The 23,145-nt window shown below is 43.2% G+C and overlaps 2 protein-coding genes across 5 annotated transcripts; both read right to left on the bottom strand.

Annotated features, from left to right (window-relative positions):
• Positions 1 to 2,859: 2,859 nt before the first annotated feature.
• fut9a (fucosyltransferase 9a) lies at positions 2,860 to 10,532 on the bottom strand. Of its 3 annotated transcripts, none has more exons than XM_042105980.1 (4): positions 10,039 to 10,532; positions 7,718 to 7,828; positions 6,282 to 7,351; positions 2,860 to 6,250 (listed from the first exon to the last, which is right to left on the bottom strand). In XM_042105980.1, exons 3-4 carry the CDS (start codon positions 7,346 to 7,348, stop codon positions 6,238 to 6,240), a joined length of 1,080 nt encoding a protein of 359 aa, XP_041961914.1. In that variant the 5' UTR covers positions 7,349 to 7,351; positions 7,718 to 7,828; positions 10,039 to 10,532; the 3' UTR covers positions 2,860 to 6,237. The 3 variants fall into 3 exon arrangements, with proteins under 3 accessions (XP_041961914.1, XP_041961906.1, XP_041961899.1); XM_042105972.1 differs by having other exon boundaries at positions 2,860 to 7,351; positions 10,039 to 10,249; positions 10,408 to 10,527; XM_042105965.1 differs by having other exon boundaries at positions 2,860 to 7,351; positions 10,039 to 10,530.
• A 229-nt stretch (positions 10,533 to 10,761) lies between these two features.
• manea (mannosidase, endo-alpha) lies at positions 10,762 to 20,119 on the bottom strand. Of its 2 annotated transcripts, none has more exons than XM_042105955.1 (5): positions 20,012 to 20,119; positions 18,715 to 19,381; positions 13,675 to 13,784; positions 13,196 to 13,272; positions 10,762 to 11,695 (listed from the first exon to the last, which is right to left on the bottom strand). In XM_042105955.1, exons 2-5 carry the CDS (start codon positions 19,217 to 19,219, stop codon positions 11,080 to 11,082), a joined length of 1,308 nt encoding a protein of 435 aa, XP_041961889.1. In that variant the 5' UTR covers positions 19,220 to 19,381; positions 20,012 to 20,119; the 3' UTR covers positions 10,762 to 11,079. The 2 variants fall into 2 exon arrangements, with proteins under 2 accessions (XP_041961889.1, XP_041961880.1); XM_042105946.1 differs by having other exon boundaries at positions 19,557 to 20,107.
• Positions 20,120 to 23,145: the final 3,026 nt, after the last annotated feature.

Here is a 23,145-nt window from a genome sequence, read left to right as displayed (position 1 = left end):
CACACACACATTCGCTACAAACTGCGTGGTTGTTTGTCCGATCCTCCTGCAGCCATTGTTCTGCAGGAATGTATCTCGGTTGGCAGAGCGTTATGATGGGCAAGCCAAGACCCAGGCATAATGTCCCCCAGTGGTTTCTCAAAGACTCACAGACTGCATGCCTTCATGCTAGTACATTGCTCAGGATAAATGGACTGACTGAATGTCTCTACAATGCCATGAGAATCACATGAGGGATTTACTGTAGTTATTTGTTATTTTACCTATTATATCCTTATTTACATCCTCATGAGCTTGTTCATCCAGAGAAGACATTTTGTTGTTGTATTTTGTTGTTTTGTGGTTAGATTCAGTTTATGTCTAGTATTTGTCTCTGCAGACAAATTTAATCTTTAATTTGTCTCTGCAGACAAATCTACATTTATTCACAACAAACAGATAGTTATTTTCCCCAAATCAGAATATATATGAATAAATGCTTCATGATTCGTGCCAGCTTGTTAATGCCAGCTTTTCATGATATGCTTTCTAAAACATAACAGCTTCTGTAGACATTAGTCTGTGCCATATTTATTAACTCCAACATCGGAAGGTGTTATACATGGCAGTTCATGCCAAAGACACCTACTGAACAGCGATGTGTGTTTGTAGATCTCAGAACAGGTGTCAACACGGGCGAGCGTGCACACGCAAACAAAGGATCCTGTCTCATGTGTAACTCTTAGTATGCAGCCGTCACAGCATGCACACGCAAACAAAGGATCCTGTCTCATGTGTAACTCTTAGTATGCAGCCGTCACAGCATGCACACGCAAACAAAGGAGGCTGTCTCATGTGCAACTCTTAGTATGCAGCCGTAATAGCCGGACCCTGCTGGAGACAGACATTAACACTCTCCAGGTTGCTAGGCACCAGAGAGTATGTTGGAAACTAAAGCCGATATACAGCGGGTATCATTGTTTGTTGCTTTTGGGATGTTGTTTCTGTGTGTGTGTGTGTGTGTGTGTGTGTGTGTGTGTGCATGAGTGTACATGTATGGGCTTTGTGTATGTGTGTGTGTGTTTCTATGCATGTGTGCTGTCTGTGTTGACTGTTTATCTTTGTAATCTGATCTCTTTTGAAAATCGGATAAAGTTTGACACATTTCCTTTTTATGGCTGTGCCTCTGCAGGAGCTGCGTATCTCCCTCGCCTTATCAGCAGCACTAAACCTCTCGGGAAAGATGGTGATTTGGATGACGATGTCAATGGTGATTTTATCAGTGCACCTCCAAAACACCTCACCTGAGTTGTGCAGGCGATGACAACCGTGTGGTACGGAAGGATGCTGTAACCGTTGGCGACACAAAGCATCCATACGAGGGCTGGGCTGGGCTGCGGTGGGATTGCGGGGGCTGGGGGGCTGTTTGGCATGGTGATGACAGGATAATTGGCGAGGTCGGGGATGAGCTCAGGTGGACGCGGGTGACGAGACGCCCCTCTGTGGAGCGTCTCAAGGGCCAGCTGATCAACTCTCCGGGGGCCCGAGCTATCACAAGAGTGCCCTGCTGGAACTGGATAGTCCCTCAAGGGATGTCGGAGAGAATCTTGTGTGTGTGTGTGGGGGGGGGGGGGGGGGGGGGGGCTGCATCATGATCCAGTACAACTTTTATCCTCTCACACACTCACACTCACAGACACACACACATACACAAATAGACTTACACATTCTTGAATTGCTGATTTGAAGTGTGTTTCCCCTCTCCCCTGAGTGAAATCTGGGTGTGAATGTACTCCTAAAAGCCAACTACGTTAAACTGTGAGTGGATGAAACGTCAACTGGTGATCCAAAGTTTCTTTGAGACACCTGATATGAGTATTCCACTTGCAAATCACTGGTGCTCACTGTACAAATATTTAAAATGAATCTGTTTTTTATTTAAAAAATAAAATGATGTTGAATGAAGAACAGTGAGAACTGGATATGATATGTGAAAAAATGTCACGTGAAACATGCCTTATAGTTGTACATAACTCACACATACAGTATTTGCAAATATATATCTACATATGCATTGAGGTGTATTAAGTGAAAATGATGAGTATTGTTGAAATGAAGAGACAGGGTGTGTTTGAAAGGCCGTGTGTCCGGCCACTGAGCACTGGGCAGCTGTTGGAGCTGGCGCTCAGTTAAGGTTGTGGATTAGGCTGAGTAAACTGCCCTGGTTCAGGGGGATCACTACCAAAGGCCAGAGTATCAGGGAGACCATGAGGTAAGCAGCAGCAGCTGGACCGCCGGGCCGAGGACACTGGAGCGCCATCCCTTTGGGCTCCCCAGTCATATTATAACATGTTTGGGGGGCTATTTTTATCTGTGTCTTGTGCTTCAGGGGTTTGCTGAGAGGACAAATGGTTAGTGCAGCATGTTACGTGTCTAGGGGAAAAGTTTACATAAAAAAAGACCATTTACACCAATGTGTCCCAAGTATTTGATATGGATTAAGTATGTATACTCTGTAAACATAATCTGACAATATAAACAAGCATTGATGGAAATTAGGGATTCAGTGTAGAGGTTGCCATGGAAATTAGAGATTCAGTGTAGAGGCTGCCATGCCTATTCAACCAAAGTGGCCATGAAAATCTTTCTTCAGATCCAGCAAAAGTATTGTTTTACAGTAGAGATATTAAATACCGTATGCTGCCAGTTGATATGTGTTACCGCCACCTGGTACTGTTGCCATTTCTCAACATAAAATGGCAACATGTGTAACTGCTCTGTTCTCAGTAAAACCAACTCAAGCCTCTCTCCACAGGGAGATGCAAAGAGACAAAAAGACACAAACACAAATAGACTGAAATCACTTTTTCAATTCATCTTTATTTTTCTGACGCCTACAGACATCTACAGCAAAACATTTGGCAAGTTACGTTTTGGCAGACATTTTTGCTATGACCAGTTTGCTAAACAGCCAGTGTAGGTCGAACGCCAGGGGCTCTGTCCAGTCCACAGGGGCTGTTCCTGCTTCATGATGCATAGAGGACATATGTCATTCCCAGCCAGCATGTGGGTACTCGGCCAACGTGTATGAGACCACAACGGCAGACAGAATCAGAGGCACGTCCAGATTACTATCACGCTACTCATCCGAGGACCAGCTTAAAGGGGACCCAAGAGGAGGTAAAGAAAAGAAAATGAGTTGTGCACGGCAGAGAGGAAAAGAGAGATGGGCCAGACCTGGTCTAGACTAGCCCCAGCCAACAAGAAACCTGTTTCACACATAAAGCTTGTCCTATACAATATGATATAACAGGCACTCTCTTTCTCACACACTCTCAATCTTTTGCTCTCTCTCTCTCTCTCCCCATCACTCTCTCTCTCTCTCTCTCACACACACACACACTTTCTTTCTGAGAATGCTGTGTGATGACAAATTGTGAAGCAAAGAAAGCCAGATACACCCCTAAGCAGAGCAGGTCCAAGTCACAATGTAAGGATGAATGAGACTGCTATATCTGCAGAAAGTCAGGAAGATGAAGGCAATTTGATAGCATGGAAAGGGATTAGCGCTAATCCAAAAAGCCTCTGTATTCTTCTCCTCTTCCAAACTGCCTCATGTGACAGTAAACGTCTCCTCAGTTACACTGAAAGCATTGTCCCCCCCACACACACACACACACTGCCATGTTCACCATAATCCTCTGCGGATTTCTACTTCATAGCACCAGTCTTATTCGTCTAGGTTACAATGAGCTCATTTTCACAGTTTCATCTCCCACCCCTCCCCGACGGTCAGCCGGTCGTGGGACAGATCTGGCCCTGTTCCGGCTCAGTTGTGGCCCAGTGTAAGCTGCCGCCCAGGAACCCAGACACATGTCTGATAGAAACTTGAACAACACAGATATTTACAAGAGGTGTTCATAACCGTCAAGTACTGTAGATATACACTTAAAACAGACACAGAGCTTATGTTTTTGTTTTTCTTAACTCACGGATACAATATTCTGTATGTGAGCTTTTTTTTTCGTTTTTGTTTGACTGTGTAAATAACACAAAATCTCAAGTTTGTGCCAGACGTTGAAGGTTATATACAGATTATGGTTACATAACGAGTAAGTTCTGACAAACTGTGGCAAAACTGTGTTATCCCCTACTCAAAACAGATGGTCCCCTTGACCGTAACAATGCAAAACATTTTCAAATGGTCGGCATGGATAGATATTTATCCAAAGAGTAGGATTATCTTGAATGGAGCATCAATATTTTACCACAGAGGTATTACACATCCTGTCCAGCTCCATCTGGCCTCCACAACTATTAAAAGCTAAAGGCGCAGGACTGAGATCCGCAGTGCCTATAAAAAGTAGCCATCGGCCTAAAAAGTTTTTACCCCTTCATCCTTCTACCATATTGAACCAGGATTCATTTATTACTGTGTTTGATATTTTGGATTCATTTAGATAACTTTGCAAAGATTCATTTTTAACTTCGACATAATGGGTCCTAATTTAAATGGTGAGCCAAAGTCCGAAGTCTCAAAAAGCAGAGTTCTCATGTAGGAATCATGTGTCATCATGTGACACGTACAGTATGAGCAGTGGGCGGAGTCATCAATGCTTGCCTTTAAGGTTTTGCCCATGGTGTTAAACTAGCAAATAGAATTGGTTTAGAGTTTTTAAATGAGTTGTACTTAGTCTTAGGACTTTGCCCATCATTCAAATTAGGGCCTAAAAAGTAAAAGAAATCTCAAAATAAATCGACCATGATAATGTTGAAAATTTCCAAGGGGGTGAATACTTCTTAAAAGCACTACAGAATAAGACCACCTGTCTTTACCTTCAGTAATGCAACATGAGTAAGCAAACAACTGGTGTTACAGGCATACAGCACACATTTGGCCTGGACAAGACCATTTACACCAATGTGTCCCAAGTATTTGATATGGATTAAGTATGTATACTATGTAAACATAATCTGACAATATACACAAGCATTGATGGACACAAACATTCTGCTGTGGAGATTTTTGATTCTTGTGTGTGCTTTTTGTCTGTATTACTTCCTGCTCAGAGCTGGTTGGACTTCATAAACAAAAACAAAACAAAAAAAACAACAACAATCTTTCACATTGGATTGTGTGAGCTTATATAGAGAGAGTTGCGTTATAGGAATCAAACCGTCCACCACCAATGTCCCACAATCAAAGTCGCATCATGTGTACATCATCAGCCACAGGTTAGTGGACATCTATGTACAGAAAAACAGAGTTGAAGGGGCCTCATATCAAAGCTTCTACCAATTAAGCCCATAGCAGAGTCCACTATCCTACTAGATATCACACTGGTGGATTAACCAGTGTGCAATTCATTCATACACATATACACATTAACACACTTCCTCCCTACACACCAGGGGGCCTTCATGGATGTTACTCTGAAAACCCTTCAAAATATACTCCTGTCTACCCAGAAAGGCCTCCTCATGTACACATAGTGCTAAATTTGTGCTCTCATTTCATCATCCACGGTTTCTTTCAGAAAAAAAATACAATAATTGTATTTATCATCGATTTCTAAGCTGCACCGGACACAAGATGTAGTATATTGCCTAATTAAAAAGATACCGATAATTAGTCATTGTGTATCTGTCACATGAAACAAATCTCTTCATCTACAGTAGACAGTGGAGTCAGTGTTCAAAAATAGACTATCATTCTCACATGACCAAGGGAGTCTACCAGGGAGCAGTCTGTGCAAGTACATCCATACAAAAATATGGAAAATAATTCTCAAAAAATAGTTACTGTACACACATATTTTACAGTAGATGCACTATGTTCACCATTGAAATTGTGTAAACACTGCATAGATGACAGCATCACTAATATCAATAAACATTTTATGGTACAATGTCAAAGTAAAATAAATAATTAATATATTGTATAAATATTGTTCTCATAACAATTATTCATATTTCTTTTTAATCTCGACAGAATCACATCAATTTTTTTTACAACGGGACTTCTCCGCATATGGATCCCATATTCACATTTTAACCAGAAAAGGAAAACATTACAGTGCCATATTAAGTATAAAAATGCATCACTCTGAGCCATTGCACAAAAAAAACCCATGGATCTACCCTTAGAAGTGTATAATAAATAATGGTTGAGTTCTTCACCCCAGTAAGACACCTTCACCTTGGCCACAAAGAAAGATAGCCCTGAATCAACCCCAGTACCATTTGTCCAGCCCTGAATCAACCCCAGTACCATTTGTCCAGCCCTGAATCAACCCCAGTACCATTTGTCCAGGTTGTTGAAAGTCTTGTACTCGTTGTGCCTTCGTATGTAGTCACATGCGAGGCACGTGTGTTCGGCCCAGAAGTACGCCTTCTTCACCTTGAAGTGCTTGCGCCAGTCAAAGTACCTCAGATACATCTCCTCGTTCTTGTCCAGGAGCAGAAGGAACTCGGCCAGCTCTTTGGGCGACGAGAAGTCGTCCACGTGAATGAAAGCGTCTCCTTGGAGGAAGTTCTGGTAGTTCTCCCGGGCCGGACCCAGCACCACAGGAACCGTTCCCACAGAGAGAGGGTTGTAGAGCTTCTCTGTGATGTAGTCCTTGTGGATGGAGTTCTCAAACGAGAGATAAAACTTACAGCTGGCAATAGTTGGGAAGTAATCTTGGTCGGACAAGTATTCTCCAAAAGCCTGTCCATAAGCATGAACCTCAATGTGTTTGTACAAGTCATTGTAGTACTTGACTCTGACATGGTCTGGGTTCCAGTTGCTCACAATCCAGCACACCAGCTTGGTCTTGCTAGGCGGCACAAACTCCTCGTCTCCCTGGTTGGCGACGATGGTCCCGTAAGGCACTTCGATGTCGGCATCTTGGCGGTAGTTCAGAGTCAGATTAAACAGATTCTCGATGCCAGGCAACTGGGAGGAGTGGGAAGGAGACTCCAGGTTCATCCACACCCACTTCTGCAACGCCGGGCGGTAGAGAGGCGGCAAGTTGGACAAGTCGCTGGAAATATCCCTGTGGTGGATGACCACGCCGTCGGACTTGTTGTACAGGTTCCTGTCCGCCGTCACGTGGCAGCCCTCGATGTTGAACAGGGAGCTGCAGACGCTGAGGTCGTACGTCTGGCCGAAGGGCCAGAGCCACACCAGGATGGTGGTCTGATTCTGCTGGCTGCGGTTGGACAGAAGACCCTTCGCGCGTATCGTGGACGTCTCCGATTCGACGGGACCGGACAGCCAACTCGTGGAGGGTTTGAGGTACATTAAAAACAACGTCACGAAACATCCTAGCAGAAAGGTTCCGAGCAAGAGGGGTCTTAGAACTCTGAGGATGGGTGCAGATGGCATACTCTGATGAAGACAAAAAATACAACAAAGCAACAAATCATCATCAACAACAATAACGACAACTATATTTATACCAAACCTCTGCTGGGATTGCAAGGTGCTTTCTATGAAGATCAGTCCATGAGATGTAATGGACCATAACAGATATAAATAGTATGAAAGACACAGAAAACTCTTTAACTAGGGCAAGATGGTGATACAGAAACTAAAGGGAGCAAAACACAATGTAGACATTGCCATCTGTGTTCCACCTGGTCGCTGATGACACATGAAACCATACTGCAGTGATTCATGCCATTAGTTTCTTGTGTTTGAGGGTTGCTATCTGCATCACGTTCATTAGATGAGTCATATCATTAGGCGGGATACCTGGTGATATGCTGATGTCCACACAGAAAAAAACGTCAGCTGTTTCTAATCTCTGCTTCTGTGATATCTTGTGCCAGTTGTGTGGATCCCAAAACGTCACAGTTCTTCTTACTGTTAATTCAAACAGGGAGATTAAAATGCAAAAGAACATATCTTGAACAGACATCAAAATCCAAACAATGGTGCACTACCAATAAACATGTTTAAATTGTATAATCATAGTATAAACTTAAGGCAGCTTTTATTTCATCACAATCTCCCTGACTGAGGTGTGATTGAAGTGGCATTACGTTAGGACCATTGGGAAATTGATTAATAAGCTTTCTAAGGTGAATAAGCATATTCATTCTACAGCTGTGAGAAATTAAACAAGCATCTTATACAACAGGCCTGTGCTAGGATGGGGTGTATTTGAGTCACACCTATAAACCATGTCATGACGCTATGGGTCACTCAGGAGGTGTGTGTGTGTGTGTGTGTGTGTCTGTGTGTGTGCAAACACTGCCATCTTAAGGCGAGGCAAGCTCTGTAAGCAACTCACAATGCTCCCTAGCTGGTAACATTACAGCAAAGGTCATATCAGCGCGAAAACAACAATAATAAATAATAAATACAGGCTCCTTGTTTTATCCTCCCCAGGGGCCAGTCCACTGCTTTGCTGTACTGTATGTATATTCAAATCAGAAACACGGACCTCTACAGTTCTTCGTCACCACTGATAGTGTAGTGGATAGCAGTGCGCTACTGTTCAAGAGGATCTTTTGCAAAATTTCAGTGGGCATTAATGCCAGCACTGACCAGTGATGGGCATGTTTTAAAGGCTCATCAATGCATTTCATGGTAATCCTCTTTGCCACCAGGAAAGCACTTTCAGCAAGCACTGGACTGGACTGATGAGCTGTGCATATTTTAGCAGTGAAATCGTTTAAAATAGTGGCACTAGTACGTCTGCTTATACTGTTTGTGCACCCTGCCCCACAATGTGTGTGTGTAAACAACTGCACATATGATTATTAGAGGAGGACACTGCGTGTATGACTGATGGTAAGGAAAGTGAAGCAGGATGTCACTGTGCTAAGGCAGACAGTCAATTTCTATTCATTAGAGTTGACTACAGTGACCACTGTCTGATATGCCCATCCAGTAAATGTACCAGGGTGATCTCTATCTCTCTCACTGTGTGTGTTAACCAAATCCATGTACCTCAGATTAATTCGCCCACAAATACCACATGGAACCTGTGACATATTCTGTGCACATTTAATTCAGTGTTCAATACATAAATCAGTGTGAAATGTATAGGCTACACACATCAATTTCAAAGCCTATGTGGGAAACAAGTCTCGACTACTGTGCTTGTAGAGGCGCACATCAGCGTACAGTCCTTACATTTGGTGCGAGTGATTTGGACAGATTGTCATCCAAACATTCACAACGTCCTCGGTCCATTTGTGCAAATCCGTGGCTTAGGCTACAGGTAACGTGATTTTAACGTGAACAAATACATTACAAAAAGTCAGGCAGTCCCGGCTGCAGAAAACGGCACAGGTTTTCAGAAATACCAACGAACAGAGGGAAGCGCAACGAGAGCCGCGTTCCCCCGATTCATTTTTTAGTGATGACTTGTTTTAAATCAAATGTGATGTATTTAGGACACGCCGACGGAGCGGCAGTGCTCGAACGTTCACGTGCGTTTGAGAGAAAAAAAAGGCATGCCAGTTAACCCTTCGCTCTAACGTGACTAGGCTATGGCTGCTTTACATACGGCCCTATGTAATATAATGTGCTGAGGGCCACTGTCCAAGGTGAGCAAGGTGATCTCCAGCGGCGCTAACTGAAGGTCATTGTAGAAGATGATGCTGAAGCCCGGTGATGAATGTCACTATGCGACGGTGTATGTAGCCTACTGATAGTGCGTGCACATACACACTGCGCCCATGCATGCACTGACGATGACAGCTTACGTGCCAGTTATGCATTTTATGCAAAGAGAGGCTTTTTGAGCACTTAGGTCTCGCAAAGCTACCGTGCGCACTCTCACACACACCGGACACATTTAGCTTCTTTTTTTTTTTTTTTAAATCGGTGCATAAAAATAAAGGCGCACAGCCCAAGCAGCCAAATGCCACGTTGTGATAGCCTAACCCAAGACATCCTGTTTATCATGCCCACAATTGACTCAAACAAAGAGTGGATGTCATAGCCCGAGAATGATCCCAGGGTCTTCATGTAGCCTTTTTCTCATTCGTGTTTAAACATATTTTGTTGTTGTTTGTTGAAACCACCTACCGCGGATGAGAAAGAAAAAACACTGCACTCACCATCTCCGCGGTTGGCGTTCATGAAATCACTCCATATCTGGTTGTGTTTTTGGTCGAGGTCGTCCTGTAGAGGTATTCCAAATGCCGCATGTGCCTCGGTTCCAGTGAAATATTTTCAATTGTGACAATATTTGGTGAGATTAGCCAGGGATCGGAGGCGCCCGAACCCATAGTCTTTCTCTGGAAACAACAAAAGACTTCGCGATTTCTCCTGTACGTGAATTTAAAGAGCAAACACCATTGTGAAAATTCAGGCTTTTATAAAATCATCGCTTTGAAAAGCAGTGCATCTCTTGCGAAGACGCCATGAACGGTTTGTGATGCGATGTGGAATAATGTTCCCCTGGCTGCTGCTCATGCGCCGGTTACCTTTCTTGTGTTTACCGTCAATGCGGCTGCACGGAACGCAGGCTTCGCCGTAGGTAGGTTAGGGAATATGGGACATCATATAGGTAGGGATCAGTGTTTTCTGTGTTTTGCCGTGTAGCCTTGCGGATATATCATGGTAAACACGTTGCTCTCTTCATCACCTGTTTGGTTACCATGAAACGCATTTGATTCACCTTTAAAAGGCAATTAATGAGCCCCACATGCTCATTGACTAATCACTAAATTGTGTGTGGATAACGTTCTTCACACTCAATACTGAAGTGAAATATGACCCTATGAAGTGATTTACATAGAAAACATGAATGAACATAACACCATAAATGACTCATGAAAAACAATTAAAGATCACCTTATTTATTGGACATTTTTAAAAAGCATTGAGCATCTTTTTTGAATTAAGATAAGTCAAGAAGTCAGAAAGATGAGGAGCTCACTGGGTATTCTTTCACGGGACATCCATATCCCCAACCATCATTATAGTGTACATTTTACTTTCAAAAAGTGAACCATACTGTATATCAAGCCATTTGGCTCAACAAAAGGAGAGATCACATGACAGCTTGCTGCTATCATGAAAACTCTAATTCACAGTTTAATCTTTACCTTTAAAAACACATTCACAGTTTCACATCTGGTTGTCAAATCAACCTTTCATTCACCACTGAATTTATCTGCCCACTTTCGAGTTATTTGTAAGTAGATGCCTGGCTTATGTGGTAAGTAGTCCAGGTAGGCAGTGCCCCCTGACTTGGGCACTGCCATCTCTATCTGTGTGCCCTCGTGCCACTCATTGAAGGAGGTTATGGAGACGACCCGGGAACCCGCGTCCACTGCAGCACCGAGGGCAGTCTCGTAGTACCTGCCCTTAACGCGGTTCCGTGTGTTCTGCGAGTTCCATGGCCGGATGCTGGTGTCGATGTAACCTGGGCCGACGCTGGGTATAAAGATCAGGTCGTTGGCATTGCAGTAGGCCTTGATGGACCTCCAGTTGCGATAGGTGGAGCCGTAGGTGAAGCCGTTGGTGGCGAAGTAAGTGTACATGCCATCAAAGCCGGACGACAAGATGGACCTCTTATGTTTCTCCTCCACCATGAGACCCAGGAAGATTCCATCATAAGGAGTATTCCTGATACTGTTCTTCGCATTGGGCTTTAAAAAAAGGGCCCAGTTGTCCGGACTCAGCAGATAAGAGTCATAAACGTAATACAAAGGCAAGGTCCTCCCGGTCTTTGTTTTATACCTGAAGAAAGCTGGGTGCTCTCCATATCTGGAAATAAAGGCCATAACAAGAACATTAACAATTGCAAGAGTAATATGCCTCTATCAGCCTGTGATGATCACAGCTATGTTAAATGCCACAGAAATTTTGATTTATAAAATAACATGGTCTAAATGATTCCCAAGACTCTCGCCATGAATCCTAACCCTAGGAAGTATAAGTATAAGTATATATACTCTTTTGATCCCGTGAGGGAAATTTGGTCTCTGCATTTAACCCAATCCGTGAATTAGTGAAACACAGCACACAGTGAGGTGAAGCACACACTAATCCCGGCGCAGTGAGCTGCCTGCAACCACAGCGGTGCTCGGGGAGCAGTGAGGGGTTAGGTGCCTTGCTCAAGGGCACTTCAGCCGTGGCCCACTGGTCGGGTTACAAGTCCAGAGTGCTAACCAGTGGGCCACGGCTGCCCACAATAAATAACAAGAGGTGTATTTATTTAACTGGTAACCAAAACGGCTCTGTAAAGAACCCTTCATCAATAGTGGAGGTTTTTGTAATATTCCTCAGTCTCTATTGTGAAGGTCAGAACAATTCTAAAAGGCAACACCAGGGAATCCTTAATTTATATAATGTTTAAAGATTCATCCAAAGACATTTTTATGTGTGTAGTTGAACCTTAAACCATAACACTAGCCTGGCCTTGCCTTCCTACGTACTTCAGCTCGATGGCCAGGCTACCATAACACTAAAATGTGTATTGATACTGACTACTGATCTGACAAAACAAGTTGTTTAGTCTTTAAATCCATGTGACAATTTCAACTATCGACAAAGTCAAACCAGGTTCAGATCGTCACACACACACACACACACACACACAAATCTTCTTTATTTACTGAAGCAGTTGACCTTTATTTACTGAAGCAGTTGACCTCTATTTCTAGTGTATAGATTTTCCATAAATCTGGGGCAGCCGTGGCCTACTGGTTATGGCTTCGGGCTTGTAACCGAAGGGTTGCCGGTTCGATCCTCGACCAGTAGGAAAAATGTGGGCGGGGGAAGTGGTTGAGCACTGCTCTCCCATGTCCACATCCACGGCTGAAGTGCCCTTGAGCAAGGCACCTAACCCCTCACTGCTCTCCCATGCCCACATCCACGGCTGAAGTGCCCTTGAGCAAGGCACCTAACCCCTCACTGCTCTCCCATGCCCACATCCACGGCTGAAGTGCCCTTGAGCAAGGCACCTAACCCCTCACTGCTCTCCCATGCCCACATCCACGGCTGAAGTGCCCTTGAGCAAGGCACCTGACCCCTCACTGCTCCCTGAGCGCCGCTGTAGCAGGCAGCTCACTGCTCCGAGTTAATGTGTGCTTCACCTCACTGTGTGTTCACTGTGTGCTGAGTGTGATTCACGGATTGGGATAAATGCAGAGACCAGATTTCCCTCACGGGATCAAAAGAGTATATAGCGAAAGAAAGATATTCATTGTTGACCCTTGGGTCGTAATCTAGCCTACTCTTAGAGTCATACCATATAATACTCACTTTTCCACAATGTATTTCACACTCTCAAACATAGCCCTCTCATCACGTCCTTTAAAGGGTTCAATATGAAAAGTCACCTTTGCAAGACACAAGGCATTAAGATTAATTCAACAGGATGAAGTCTAAAAGAGCAATATGTTTTTTTTATTTTTTTTTAAGCTATGTTTGTTGCTATGATTTCGGTCACAAGTAAAAGCATACTACTTGAATAAACTGGGGGGGGGGGGGATGAATGGAAAACATTCCTAGAAACCTATTATAGTACAGTTCTGAGAGTTAAATAAGAGTTCATAAAAGGAGTTTGTGTGTCAATTCTGTGCATCTTAATTTATATTATATGGCAATGAAAACTACATGTTGTACGTTTAAGCCAATATAGTCACAAGTTAGACATGTCACACTAACATGTCAGCAATAGTTTGTCTGATAGCATCTTCTCTGTGATGGCATGGTGATAATGAGAACCTTACGGACTCTACCTTAATCTGGTATTTGTGAGCCGTATCTAACACCAGGGGCACGATGCCATCCGTGATGTCACCGTTGTCATCCTTCAAACCAGGTGGATACCAAGAGATGGCCAGCACTCCTGATAGATACATACAGAGAGAGAGAGAGAGAGAGAGAGAGAGAGAGAGAGAGAGAGAGAGAGAGAGAGAGAGAGAGAATAATATCATATTAGAAAACCTGTTTAATTTTTAGCGACTGGCTGGGGCACCTGCACCGTACGCCGGCGACCCGGGTTCGATTCCCGCCCCATGGTCCTTTCCGGATCCCATCCCGACTCTCTCTCCCACTCACTTCCTGTCAAGCTCCACTATCCTGTCTAATTAAAGGCATAAAAAGCCCAAAAAACATACACATTCATATTTTACTTTGTTATACTTCAATTGAACGTGACGTTTGAAAGCACAGCCTCTGCTGTTGTTTCAGTAAAGAAAGGCCTTACCAGAGACGGTGTTCTAAAGAATTTGGCCTTACAAACCCACAGTCCGCCCAGCAGCTCCACTCAAGCAGTGGACGGGTCAGTGCATTACTCAAAGGCACAGGCCGAAGTTTTCATGGTGATATGGTTTAGGGAGAGTGCAGTGGTTTTTCACTAACCTCACAACAGTAAACCTGATTCCGCACAGAAATATCTCTTACCCCTGCAAGTGCCAACACCACCCCAAGATAAAATAAACTCTATTTGCAATACAGCTGACAAAAGATAAAAAGCGTCTGAATGTAAGCATCACATGACGGCCTTTTATCAAATGTAACAAAGTACCACAGTACCAAATATTTGCTATCAGAATTCCTTGAACTGCTATGAGACTGAAGAACTGATCTTGACTCGGCCCAGGCCCAGGTTCCAGGCAGACGGAACTCTGGACAGACTCTGGAACAGGTCCTGCACAGAGCCTCCTGGTGAGGTCTTACTGGACGTACTGTAGAGCATGATTTTAGTCCCATGGCCTTTTTTTCACTCCCTCCTCAGGTCCTCTAGCGGTCCATTCAATGTTCGCTTCAGTTAAAGTTGACTGGTATTTATTTAGCGTCATGAACTCGCAACAGCGGGTTTGGAAGTCGGACCCAGGCCAACTGATAGTCAGGCGGTAACACAGCTGCTTCACCACGCCTGCAATGAATTAAGGCTTGTATGTGTCTGATATCGCTGTATGAGTTTGTTGTTGCACATATTCAATTGCGTACTCTCACGTTTTCTGCATGATATACCAACTGCACAATGGCTTAGTAGTTCTGTTGGGCATTTTCCTCTCGGAGCCCATGTTAACAGGTTACAGCAGCCACGCTGCCTCCACCATATCCGCGTCTCAGGCACGAACCGAACCACGCTGCAACCACGAGCCAGCTAGAGAACAGAAGGGCCGAACCACGCTGCAACCACGAGCCAGCTATAGAGAATAGAAGGGATGCCTATTTTTTCCACAATACGAGTGGTTCTGTGCAGAAATACATTGGAATGGCCAGTTGATGGTCATAATTTGTGTTTAAAAGGGGAAATGAGGGCTCCAAGTGTCCTATAAAGTAGCAGAAATAGGGTGACCACCAACCAGACTCGGAAAAGTGAGGAGAAATTGGCCAAAATGAGAGGCCTCCTCTATTTCTAACTGGCACACGTTTGAAGTTTGTGTCTCGAGCCGCGGATTAGAAATGCGTGTCACATAGGCAGTGTGCAACCTTTTACCTGTTAAAGCTGCATTTGGCAAGATTTTTTTGATCATATTCACTGAAACCGACACTATGCTCCGACAGAACAACATAAATCAGCCGGTTTTAGAAAACCCCCTCCCCCCCACATTTCTACCTCCACCTAGAGCATGTGATTTGTTTCGCAAAAATCCACAGCTCCCGGTTCTTCTGGTCCAATCAGAGCAGGGCTGTGTGAGATCTGACTGTCAATCACAGTCTGGTGCAGTCTGGTGCGCACTGACGAGCACTGGGTGGGTGGGTGGGGGGGGATAGGATGATTCTCAGGGTCCACCACTGACAGGGGGCCCCCAGAGAGCCCCCCCCCCCCCCCCAACAATATTATATTATTGAGCTGCTGGAGCCGCGCCAAAAACGTGTGCATGCTAGAAATAGGACCGACGCCTATTTTTCACACGACACGGAAGCGTGTTGGAAGCGTTTCCATTCAAAACAGTGAATAAAAAAAGTGAAGAGATGTTTTAATAGGCAGAGAGGCCGCCGCAGTGCAGTGTGAGATACGTTTCTGGTGTGCAAAGACAGAGTAGAAAACGCCACGCAGCCGTCACGCAACTGACACGCAACAGACACACCACGCAGGCAGTCTGAATCAGCCCTAAGCCTCACTTGCTGTGGAGCATTTGTATCATCGCTACTCACAAGCATTGTTTGCTGTGGAGCACTTGTCAAAAAGGCGGACAAACGCCCAAAAAGGAAGACACTCTACCTAGGCCCAGACAGAGGGCTTGAAATCCAGACGAATGGTCCCCCTAGGCAAACTAGGGCATTAGCCCCTCCCCCTCCCCCTGACTCAAGGTTGCCAACCCGGATGCCGAAAAACTACTGACTTTGTGATTAGTATATAGGGTGGAGGGTGGCGCATCAGGCCAAAACACAACATGACATGACAAAACACAACATCAACATCAGTTGAGGGCTGCAACTTCACTTTTTAAATGACAATATCCTGGCCGGACTACTGTTGTCAGTGATATAAGTATTTCAAATGAACATGATTTCTTAATGTCTAGTGACATATCAGGGCCATTTTATGATTAATTGAAATATGTTTCTTACATACGGTTCCTTTAATTTAAAAAATTATTATCGGCCGTTATAAACGCAGATACCGATAGATCGCAAATAGCTAATATTGGCCAATAATATCAGTGCACCAATGTATCGGTAGGGCTCTACTTTACAGTGGTAACTGTTGTGACAGTTTTTATTTTTTCAGTTGAAATATATTTAAAATCAACTGAATCAACTGTTAACTAGATGTACCGCAGAGCAGTACAAAATATGACCGCCGCCCAGTCCAGCACATTTTTTCCACAAAAATAAATCACGCTGAAAGGCCTATATGATTCTAACGGTCTCACTAAATTGCATTATCCACACTCAATTCTCACTGGTATCTGCTAGACAACAAGTACCAAAACATGATTAGTTCATAGATTTCACATGTAAAATTCATTTTATACAACCCCACCCCCATCTTGCCTGTTCATAATTCTGAGAATTCTTGAATGGTGTGCATGTGTGCGTGTACACGTTTATGTTTATGTGTGTGTGTGTGTGTGTGTGTGTGTGTGTGTGTGTGTGTGTGTGTGCGTGCTTGTGTGTTTGCCTGCATATGTGTGTTTGTGCATGTGCATGCATGTGTACTGTACATATGTCTACTGTGTGAGTATGTGTCAGACGTATGATTACTGTGTATCTGTTTATGCACATGTGTGCACATGGAATGGGTTGACATGACCCCTGGAGGCAAACATACGGAAAAAATTGGTCATCCTAGGCCCTACGGTTCTCAAGATATTCACAGAAAACTGTGTCTGCCCTACCCTCCTTTCGGGGGTCCAGTACAGCGGGGGGGCTACAGATCAAAACGAAAAACGATGGTTCCATGCTATCCATGTGGGGTTACATGCCCACCAAGTTTCGTGTACCCCGGTCTTTCAGTGTCCCGGGAATCCTTGTTGGTGTACGGTCACTAAATGTACACATAAATTATTTTATTGTAAGGCCCCCCATGAACGAAAGTTCACAAAACTTGGCATGCATTCGGAGGGTGTCATAATGATCCTACACTTTCAATTTCGTGCAGTTTTGACCATGTCTGCCAGAGATATTGTGATGAAAACATCTACATTTTTGCTTTTTAATTTTTAACTAGGTGGCGCTATACATGAAATAAGTGGTAATGGGATGGGTTGACATGCCCCCTTAACACCAACATACAAAAAAAAGGTGGACCTCCTAGGCCCTATGGTTCTCGAGATATTCACAGAAAACTGTCTCCGGCCACCTACAGGCCAGTTGGTGTATAGTAACATAAATTAATTTATTGTGTGGCCCCCCATGAACGGAATTCCACGAAACTTGGCGTGCACTCAGAGGGTGTCATAATGATCCTACACTTCCAATTTTGTGCAGTTTTGACTATGTTAGGTCACAGATACCTGCGATTACAACACCTCATTTTCACTTTTTTGTGTTTAACTAGGTGGCGCTATACATGAAATGAGTGGTTATGGAATGGGTCGAGATATTCACAGAAAACTTTGTCTGCCCTACCCTCCTTTCGGGGGGTGCAGTCCAGCAGGGGGGCTACAGATCAAAACGAAAAACGATTGTTCCATGCTATCCATATGGGGTTACATGCCCACCAAGTTTCGTCTACCCCGGTCTTTCAGTGTCCCGGGAATCCTTGACGGAAATTTGGACATGCGAAAAAGAAAAAAAAAAAAAATCTGACTAAACTTATATGACCGCCGCTTCGCTGCGCGGCGGTCATAATAATAAGTTTAGAAAATGGATGATGGAAATGGAGTTCAAAATCATGAAGTAACCGTGTTGGTAATTGAAAATAATCACAACGCCAACACTGACCAAAATAATCTTGATGATTTTTGCCATAATTGAACATCCTAATATCATGGCTGATACAATATGCCCCTAACTTGCAGTTTCTCTCAAGGTTATGCATCACACATCACCTGGCACACAGAAAATAAAGTACAGTGTTTACCAATATTCCTGTGCATTTTATGTTTATAGTTGGCCTGCTATGCTTCAGTCTTTGTTTTGCTTTTGTATGCAGTACATTTATCTTGCCCTGTGTGTGTTTGTATGCAAACACCTAAAATCAAGTACAGGGCAGGACCATACAGGAATGTTGGGAAACAATATTGGGAAACATCTTTTGTACATTTCCTTCAAAGATGCATGCTTGCATTGCGGTGATGCACAGAAACCTCTTTTTACACCCCCAAATGACAGCTACCCATTGATCCTATAAATCAAATCAATCAAAATCTCACCAATGGCTGCCATCCGCATCTGGCGCATGTGGGCATCAATGACGGAGGGGTCCCGAGAGCTATATGCCCCCAGGCCGGGGTAAAAGTTGGCCCCGATGTCATCAGGAGGCGAGTGCCGCCCCGTGGGGAACGCAGCTGCCACCTTGGGGTCCCAGTGTGGAAGCAGCGGGTGGTCCCAGTGGAGGTACTTCCCGTCAAACTGCGGATTGCCGTACCAGGTGTAGTAGAAGGCGTGAACATTATAATTGGGCGGAGGGTACTTCTCCAGCTGGGCCTCCTGGTTCATGTTTACCTCTTTAGTGTCTGCATCAGGGGCTGGACTGTCAGTTTGTAACTGTTTTACAGGTTTTTCCTGTCTGTTGGCGTGAGGAAACCGCTCCGGACCTAATGCATCTGGCAGGTCTAAGGCCTTTTCAGTTGAGGATTTCAAAATGACTATGATTACGAAAATAAATGATGCCAATGCCAGTAATGCCAAACAGGATTTACGTCTAAATCTGGCCATTTTCTGAATATTCACCAGGCACACATGTTTGCTTCTTCACAGAGTGTGCTCCTATGCATGAAGGGATGCTGCTGCCTATGTTGACAGAAAGAGAAGTCTCCAGGATATTGTGTTCATGCTGTGTTCCTCTCTGACAGAGGACTGACGACATATTGATTTCCCCTGCAGAAGACACAAAGTGGGATCCATAAGCACCACAACGGAATAGGCTACACATACAAAGACAGAATACAATCGATCAGCTCTTCCACTGTAGGCCTGTATGTCATAGCTGTAGCGGGCGTATCGATACACACACACAACATTGACAGAATTAGGCCTATCACATAAAACTCACCTAGATTGTGTGGATTGGAAGCAAATTCAGCACCTGAGCCTGTCTTCCATGTTACAAATGTATCGACTTGAACAAATGACTTGAACAAAGTCTACCATGCTCATTTAGGGTAAACTGAACTCTGCACGCCGACACCAGATCTAACGGTTAATAGTCTACTAAATAATGAACGCTGCCCAATAGAAAAAAAATACTTTTTTTAAGCGTTTCACAGGAGTGGTGTTATTTCATTTCGGTTACAAATTATGATGAAATTTTGCATCTGTTGTAGTGTCAACGTAGTATCAAATGTCATAAGGCAACAGTAGGCTACAGACTATTGCATGTGAAGTTTACAATAACTAATATCCATGGATTACTGTTGCCGCTGCTCAGTTAAGCTACAGAAACCTAGGCTACACTAATGATATGCATTTTAACAAAATGCATATCGAGCGTGTTATTGTTAGGCCTACCTCTTCTGATAGGTCAAGAGAGTAGCCACGTTTATAAAACTTTACTTTTACAGGGAGAGAAGAAGGATCGTTGAAGCAGTTCATTCACTTGTGATGCGGAAGTCAGACTGATCTTGTGAGGTATTTCATGGCGCCCTCTGATTGGTCCACAGTGTGGGGCTAGTTCACTGTCATTGGTTAGGAAAGCGTTAAAGTGACAGCAGCAACAAATTCACTGACCTGACCAGTATACCTCCATCAGCTGTCAATTTGGTCAGTACTCTGTAGATATCATCATTTTCGTTAAAAACTTGTAATATGAAACAGTCAAAATGAGTTTAACATGCTCTATGGGCAGGTAATGCAGTGTAGCCTAATGTGAAAACAAAAATTGTATGAATGCATGATGTTTTGATGGGAGTTCAATTACCCTTTTTCAAAATCGTAAATTAAGAAAATTATGAATGCTGACAGATTTTGTGTACAAATTGATTTAGCCAGCAAGCATGCCAATAAGTAGAGGCTAGTGCTCTGTCTCTTTTCTGACTCTCAGAGTTTGTAACTTAGTGACTTGGCAACTATGTAGGCTATAGATCTGACTGTGCAGATGACCACAAAGATTAAAAAATACATAAATAAACCATATCTGGACAACACATACAGTACATAGTCTCACTTAATAATTTCAAAGTAATTTTAGTAGAAATTTATAGAAACACAACCCTGATTCATATACTATGTCCTCCATGTCGTTGCCTATACAGTACATGTGGCCATCAATCAGACAAGAAATCAATAAATGACGACATATTGATTTTGATTGATGGTTAAATGAAACAGCTGTTTATGCACACAGTGAATCTGAGAAAGAAGAGCCATCTGCCACCCCCCAGTAAGACCCTATAGGGAGTAAATATCTCTCCCCAAACTAGGCCTTTTTCTCTCAAGTTTTGCATCACTGGCTCCTAACGCTTATATTGACATTAGACTGAATACTGACAGAATAATTCCAGAATAAGCAGATTGTTTTAGCAAATCATTTTCATTTGTAAAAACAAAAGACAATGAGCAAGCCAGTGCTTTCATTGAGGTAAGCTAACTCTAATGAAGCAGTGATAGTAACATTGGCTAATGCCTGGATGACAATAAAATAAAAAGACAATGTCGCGATCAGCATATCATTGCTCAAACAGATGTTGTTTCACAGACCAGTCCATTTTAGGGCCCCAGCTCTTTATGCTGCCTGACAGTGCATATCTGTTTATTGTCCCTGTTCATCTTCCAGCCATTTAAAGATAATGGATTGATTCTCCTTTGAGCTTATTTGTCAAAACAAATATATTTACCTTCAAAAAGCTACTCTGTCTTTGCAAGCTTGTAAGCTAGCCTACTTCTATCCAGGCTGTCATCTATGTTGATTATCATTATCATTAAAGATGTATGTGCCAGAAAAAAATGTTCTGTGCAAAGAGAGATGTGTGTTTAAAATGTTGACATTCACTTCTCCAGTGTGACCACAGGGCTGCAGTGTTCAGTTACAGTTTTTCTCGATTGCTTTTACCTGCTTAAGTAAACTAGAACCTACTTGGTCTTCATGACTACTTTGTTTGCACAGCAGAAGTCATCTCTATATTGAAGAGGTTCATTAGGCTTACTGTATTACTAATTCTTACTGTTTCTCTGTACAAGCCAATAAGGTAAAATTTTGTACCTGACAAGTTTCGGCTACCTTGCCTCTGTAGCCTTCATCAGAGGTGTCACGTGATGTTGGTGTGACGTCGTCTGAGCTGTGTTATATGTGTCACACCAACATTACGTGACACCTCTGATGAAGGCTACAGAGGCAAGGTAGCCGAAACTTGTCAGGTACAAAATTTTACCTTATTGGCTTGTACAGAGAAACAGTAAGAAGAAGTCATCTCTTGCGAATGTGTTCACACATTTTCATTGGGTTCACACATTTCTCACACCCTTTTGCAAAACAGTTCAATTCAAAAGCCCCAAACTCTATTGGTTTTCCCATGCTAAACAAAAGGAAAACATCTTTTCACAGGTGGTATAGATTCCTTGCATAAGTCTGAATCTCTGATACACCTGTGTGAAACTCCTTTGCACAATTCTTCAATCAGCAATCATTCATTATACATAAGAGATGTCTGCTGTGTTGCTATTTGCAAGTATGGATCTAATGCACATTTAGACAAAGTACTGTATTGCCTATTTGGTGGAGAAAACAGTACAAAAGGTGTTTACTGTAGGTCTATTTCGATGAAAAATGACAAGTTGTAGTTCAATGAAATGTACTGTATCTTGCTAGGTATTTACTGTATGTCTTACATGTCAATGGCAGTTACATCTTGGGAGGAATGAATAAATTATTTTTTTATTCAGTACATTTTGTCTTTTCACAGTTTTTTCTGATAGGCCTACCAGAAAAATGAGAAAGTAATGGAACAGACATAGCAAAAATGTTCATTTTGAGAACTAGATTTTGCATTTTGTTTTTAATTGGCAACAAGTTGTAGTGTTTGAAGGCAAGATTTGCTTTTGCTGCATGTTTTAAGTGTTTTGAGAGAGTAACAGCCTTTTGCAAGCAAAATGTGTCATTTTGTCAAGAGTGCTTTTGTTCAGACACGGGTGTTAACTGTTTTGAGAGTGTGATTTCAGAGTTGACACAGGTATCAAAACGATCGAGAAAAACTGTAATCTGTAAGTGTGATTCATTTTCTTGCTCTGCTCTGTATGAGGTAGGTAATCCAAGCCATTTGGAGGCTACATTGTCCATATGATTCTAATGTCTTTGGGAATTTAGAGGAGATAGAGGTTGGGGTGCTCTTTGTAATAACCGGAAATTAAATGATAAGCAATAAGCACTAATGTGACTGCACTGCAAAAGAGCACTGCAGCTGTGTGAGTTCATAAGAAACCAGCCCCTTGTGTGTTGTGAAGATTTTATAACCGAGAGGTTTTAATCATTCATCCCTACAGACTAGAAGAGTCGTGACCGTGACCGTGACCTCTTCGTGTTGATGGAAGGCCGACATATCAGACGCTCATCAGAGGGCCACAGTGGGCAAGAGGGGACGTGGAGCTGGATCAAGGTGCCGATCCAGTATGTGTCCTTTAGGTCAGAGTGAGGGATCTGAATTTACCTC

Source organism: Alosa sapidissima, chromosome 1 (genome assembly GCF_018492685.1).
Source record: "Alosa sapidissima isolate fAloSap1 chromosome 1, fAloSap1.pri, whole genome shotgun sequence".
NCBI lineage: Eukaryota > Metazoa > Chordata > Actinopteri > Clupeiformes > Clupeidae > Alosa > Alosa sapidissima.
The sequence above is the reverse complement of the archived record's forward strand: the minus strand, read 5'-3'. Positions and strand labels throughout refer to the sequence as shown.

Bases quoted from the DNA above. Each gene is read 5' to 3' on its own strand.
- fut9a (XM_042105980.1), bottom strand. From the start codon at position 7,348: ATGCCATCTGCACCCATCCTCAGAGTTCTAAGACCCCTCTTGCTCGGA.
- manea (XM_042105955.1), bottom strand. From the start codon at position 19,219: ATGGCCAGATTTAGACGTAAATCCTGTTTGGCATTACTGGCATTGGCA. The intron at 13,785-18,714 runs GTGAGATTTTGA...TGTATCTATCAG, and splicing joins GATGCGGATGGCAGCCATTG to GAGTGCTGGCCATCTCTTGG. The intron at 11,696-13,195 runs GTGAGTATTATA...CTTTATTTCCAG, and splicing joins GTGAAATACATTGTGGAAAA to ATATGGAGAGCACCCAGCTT.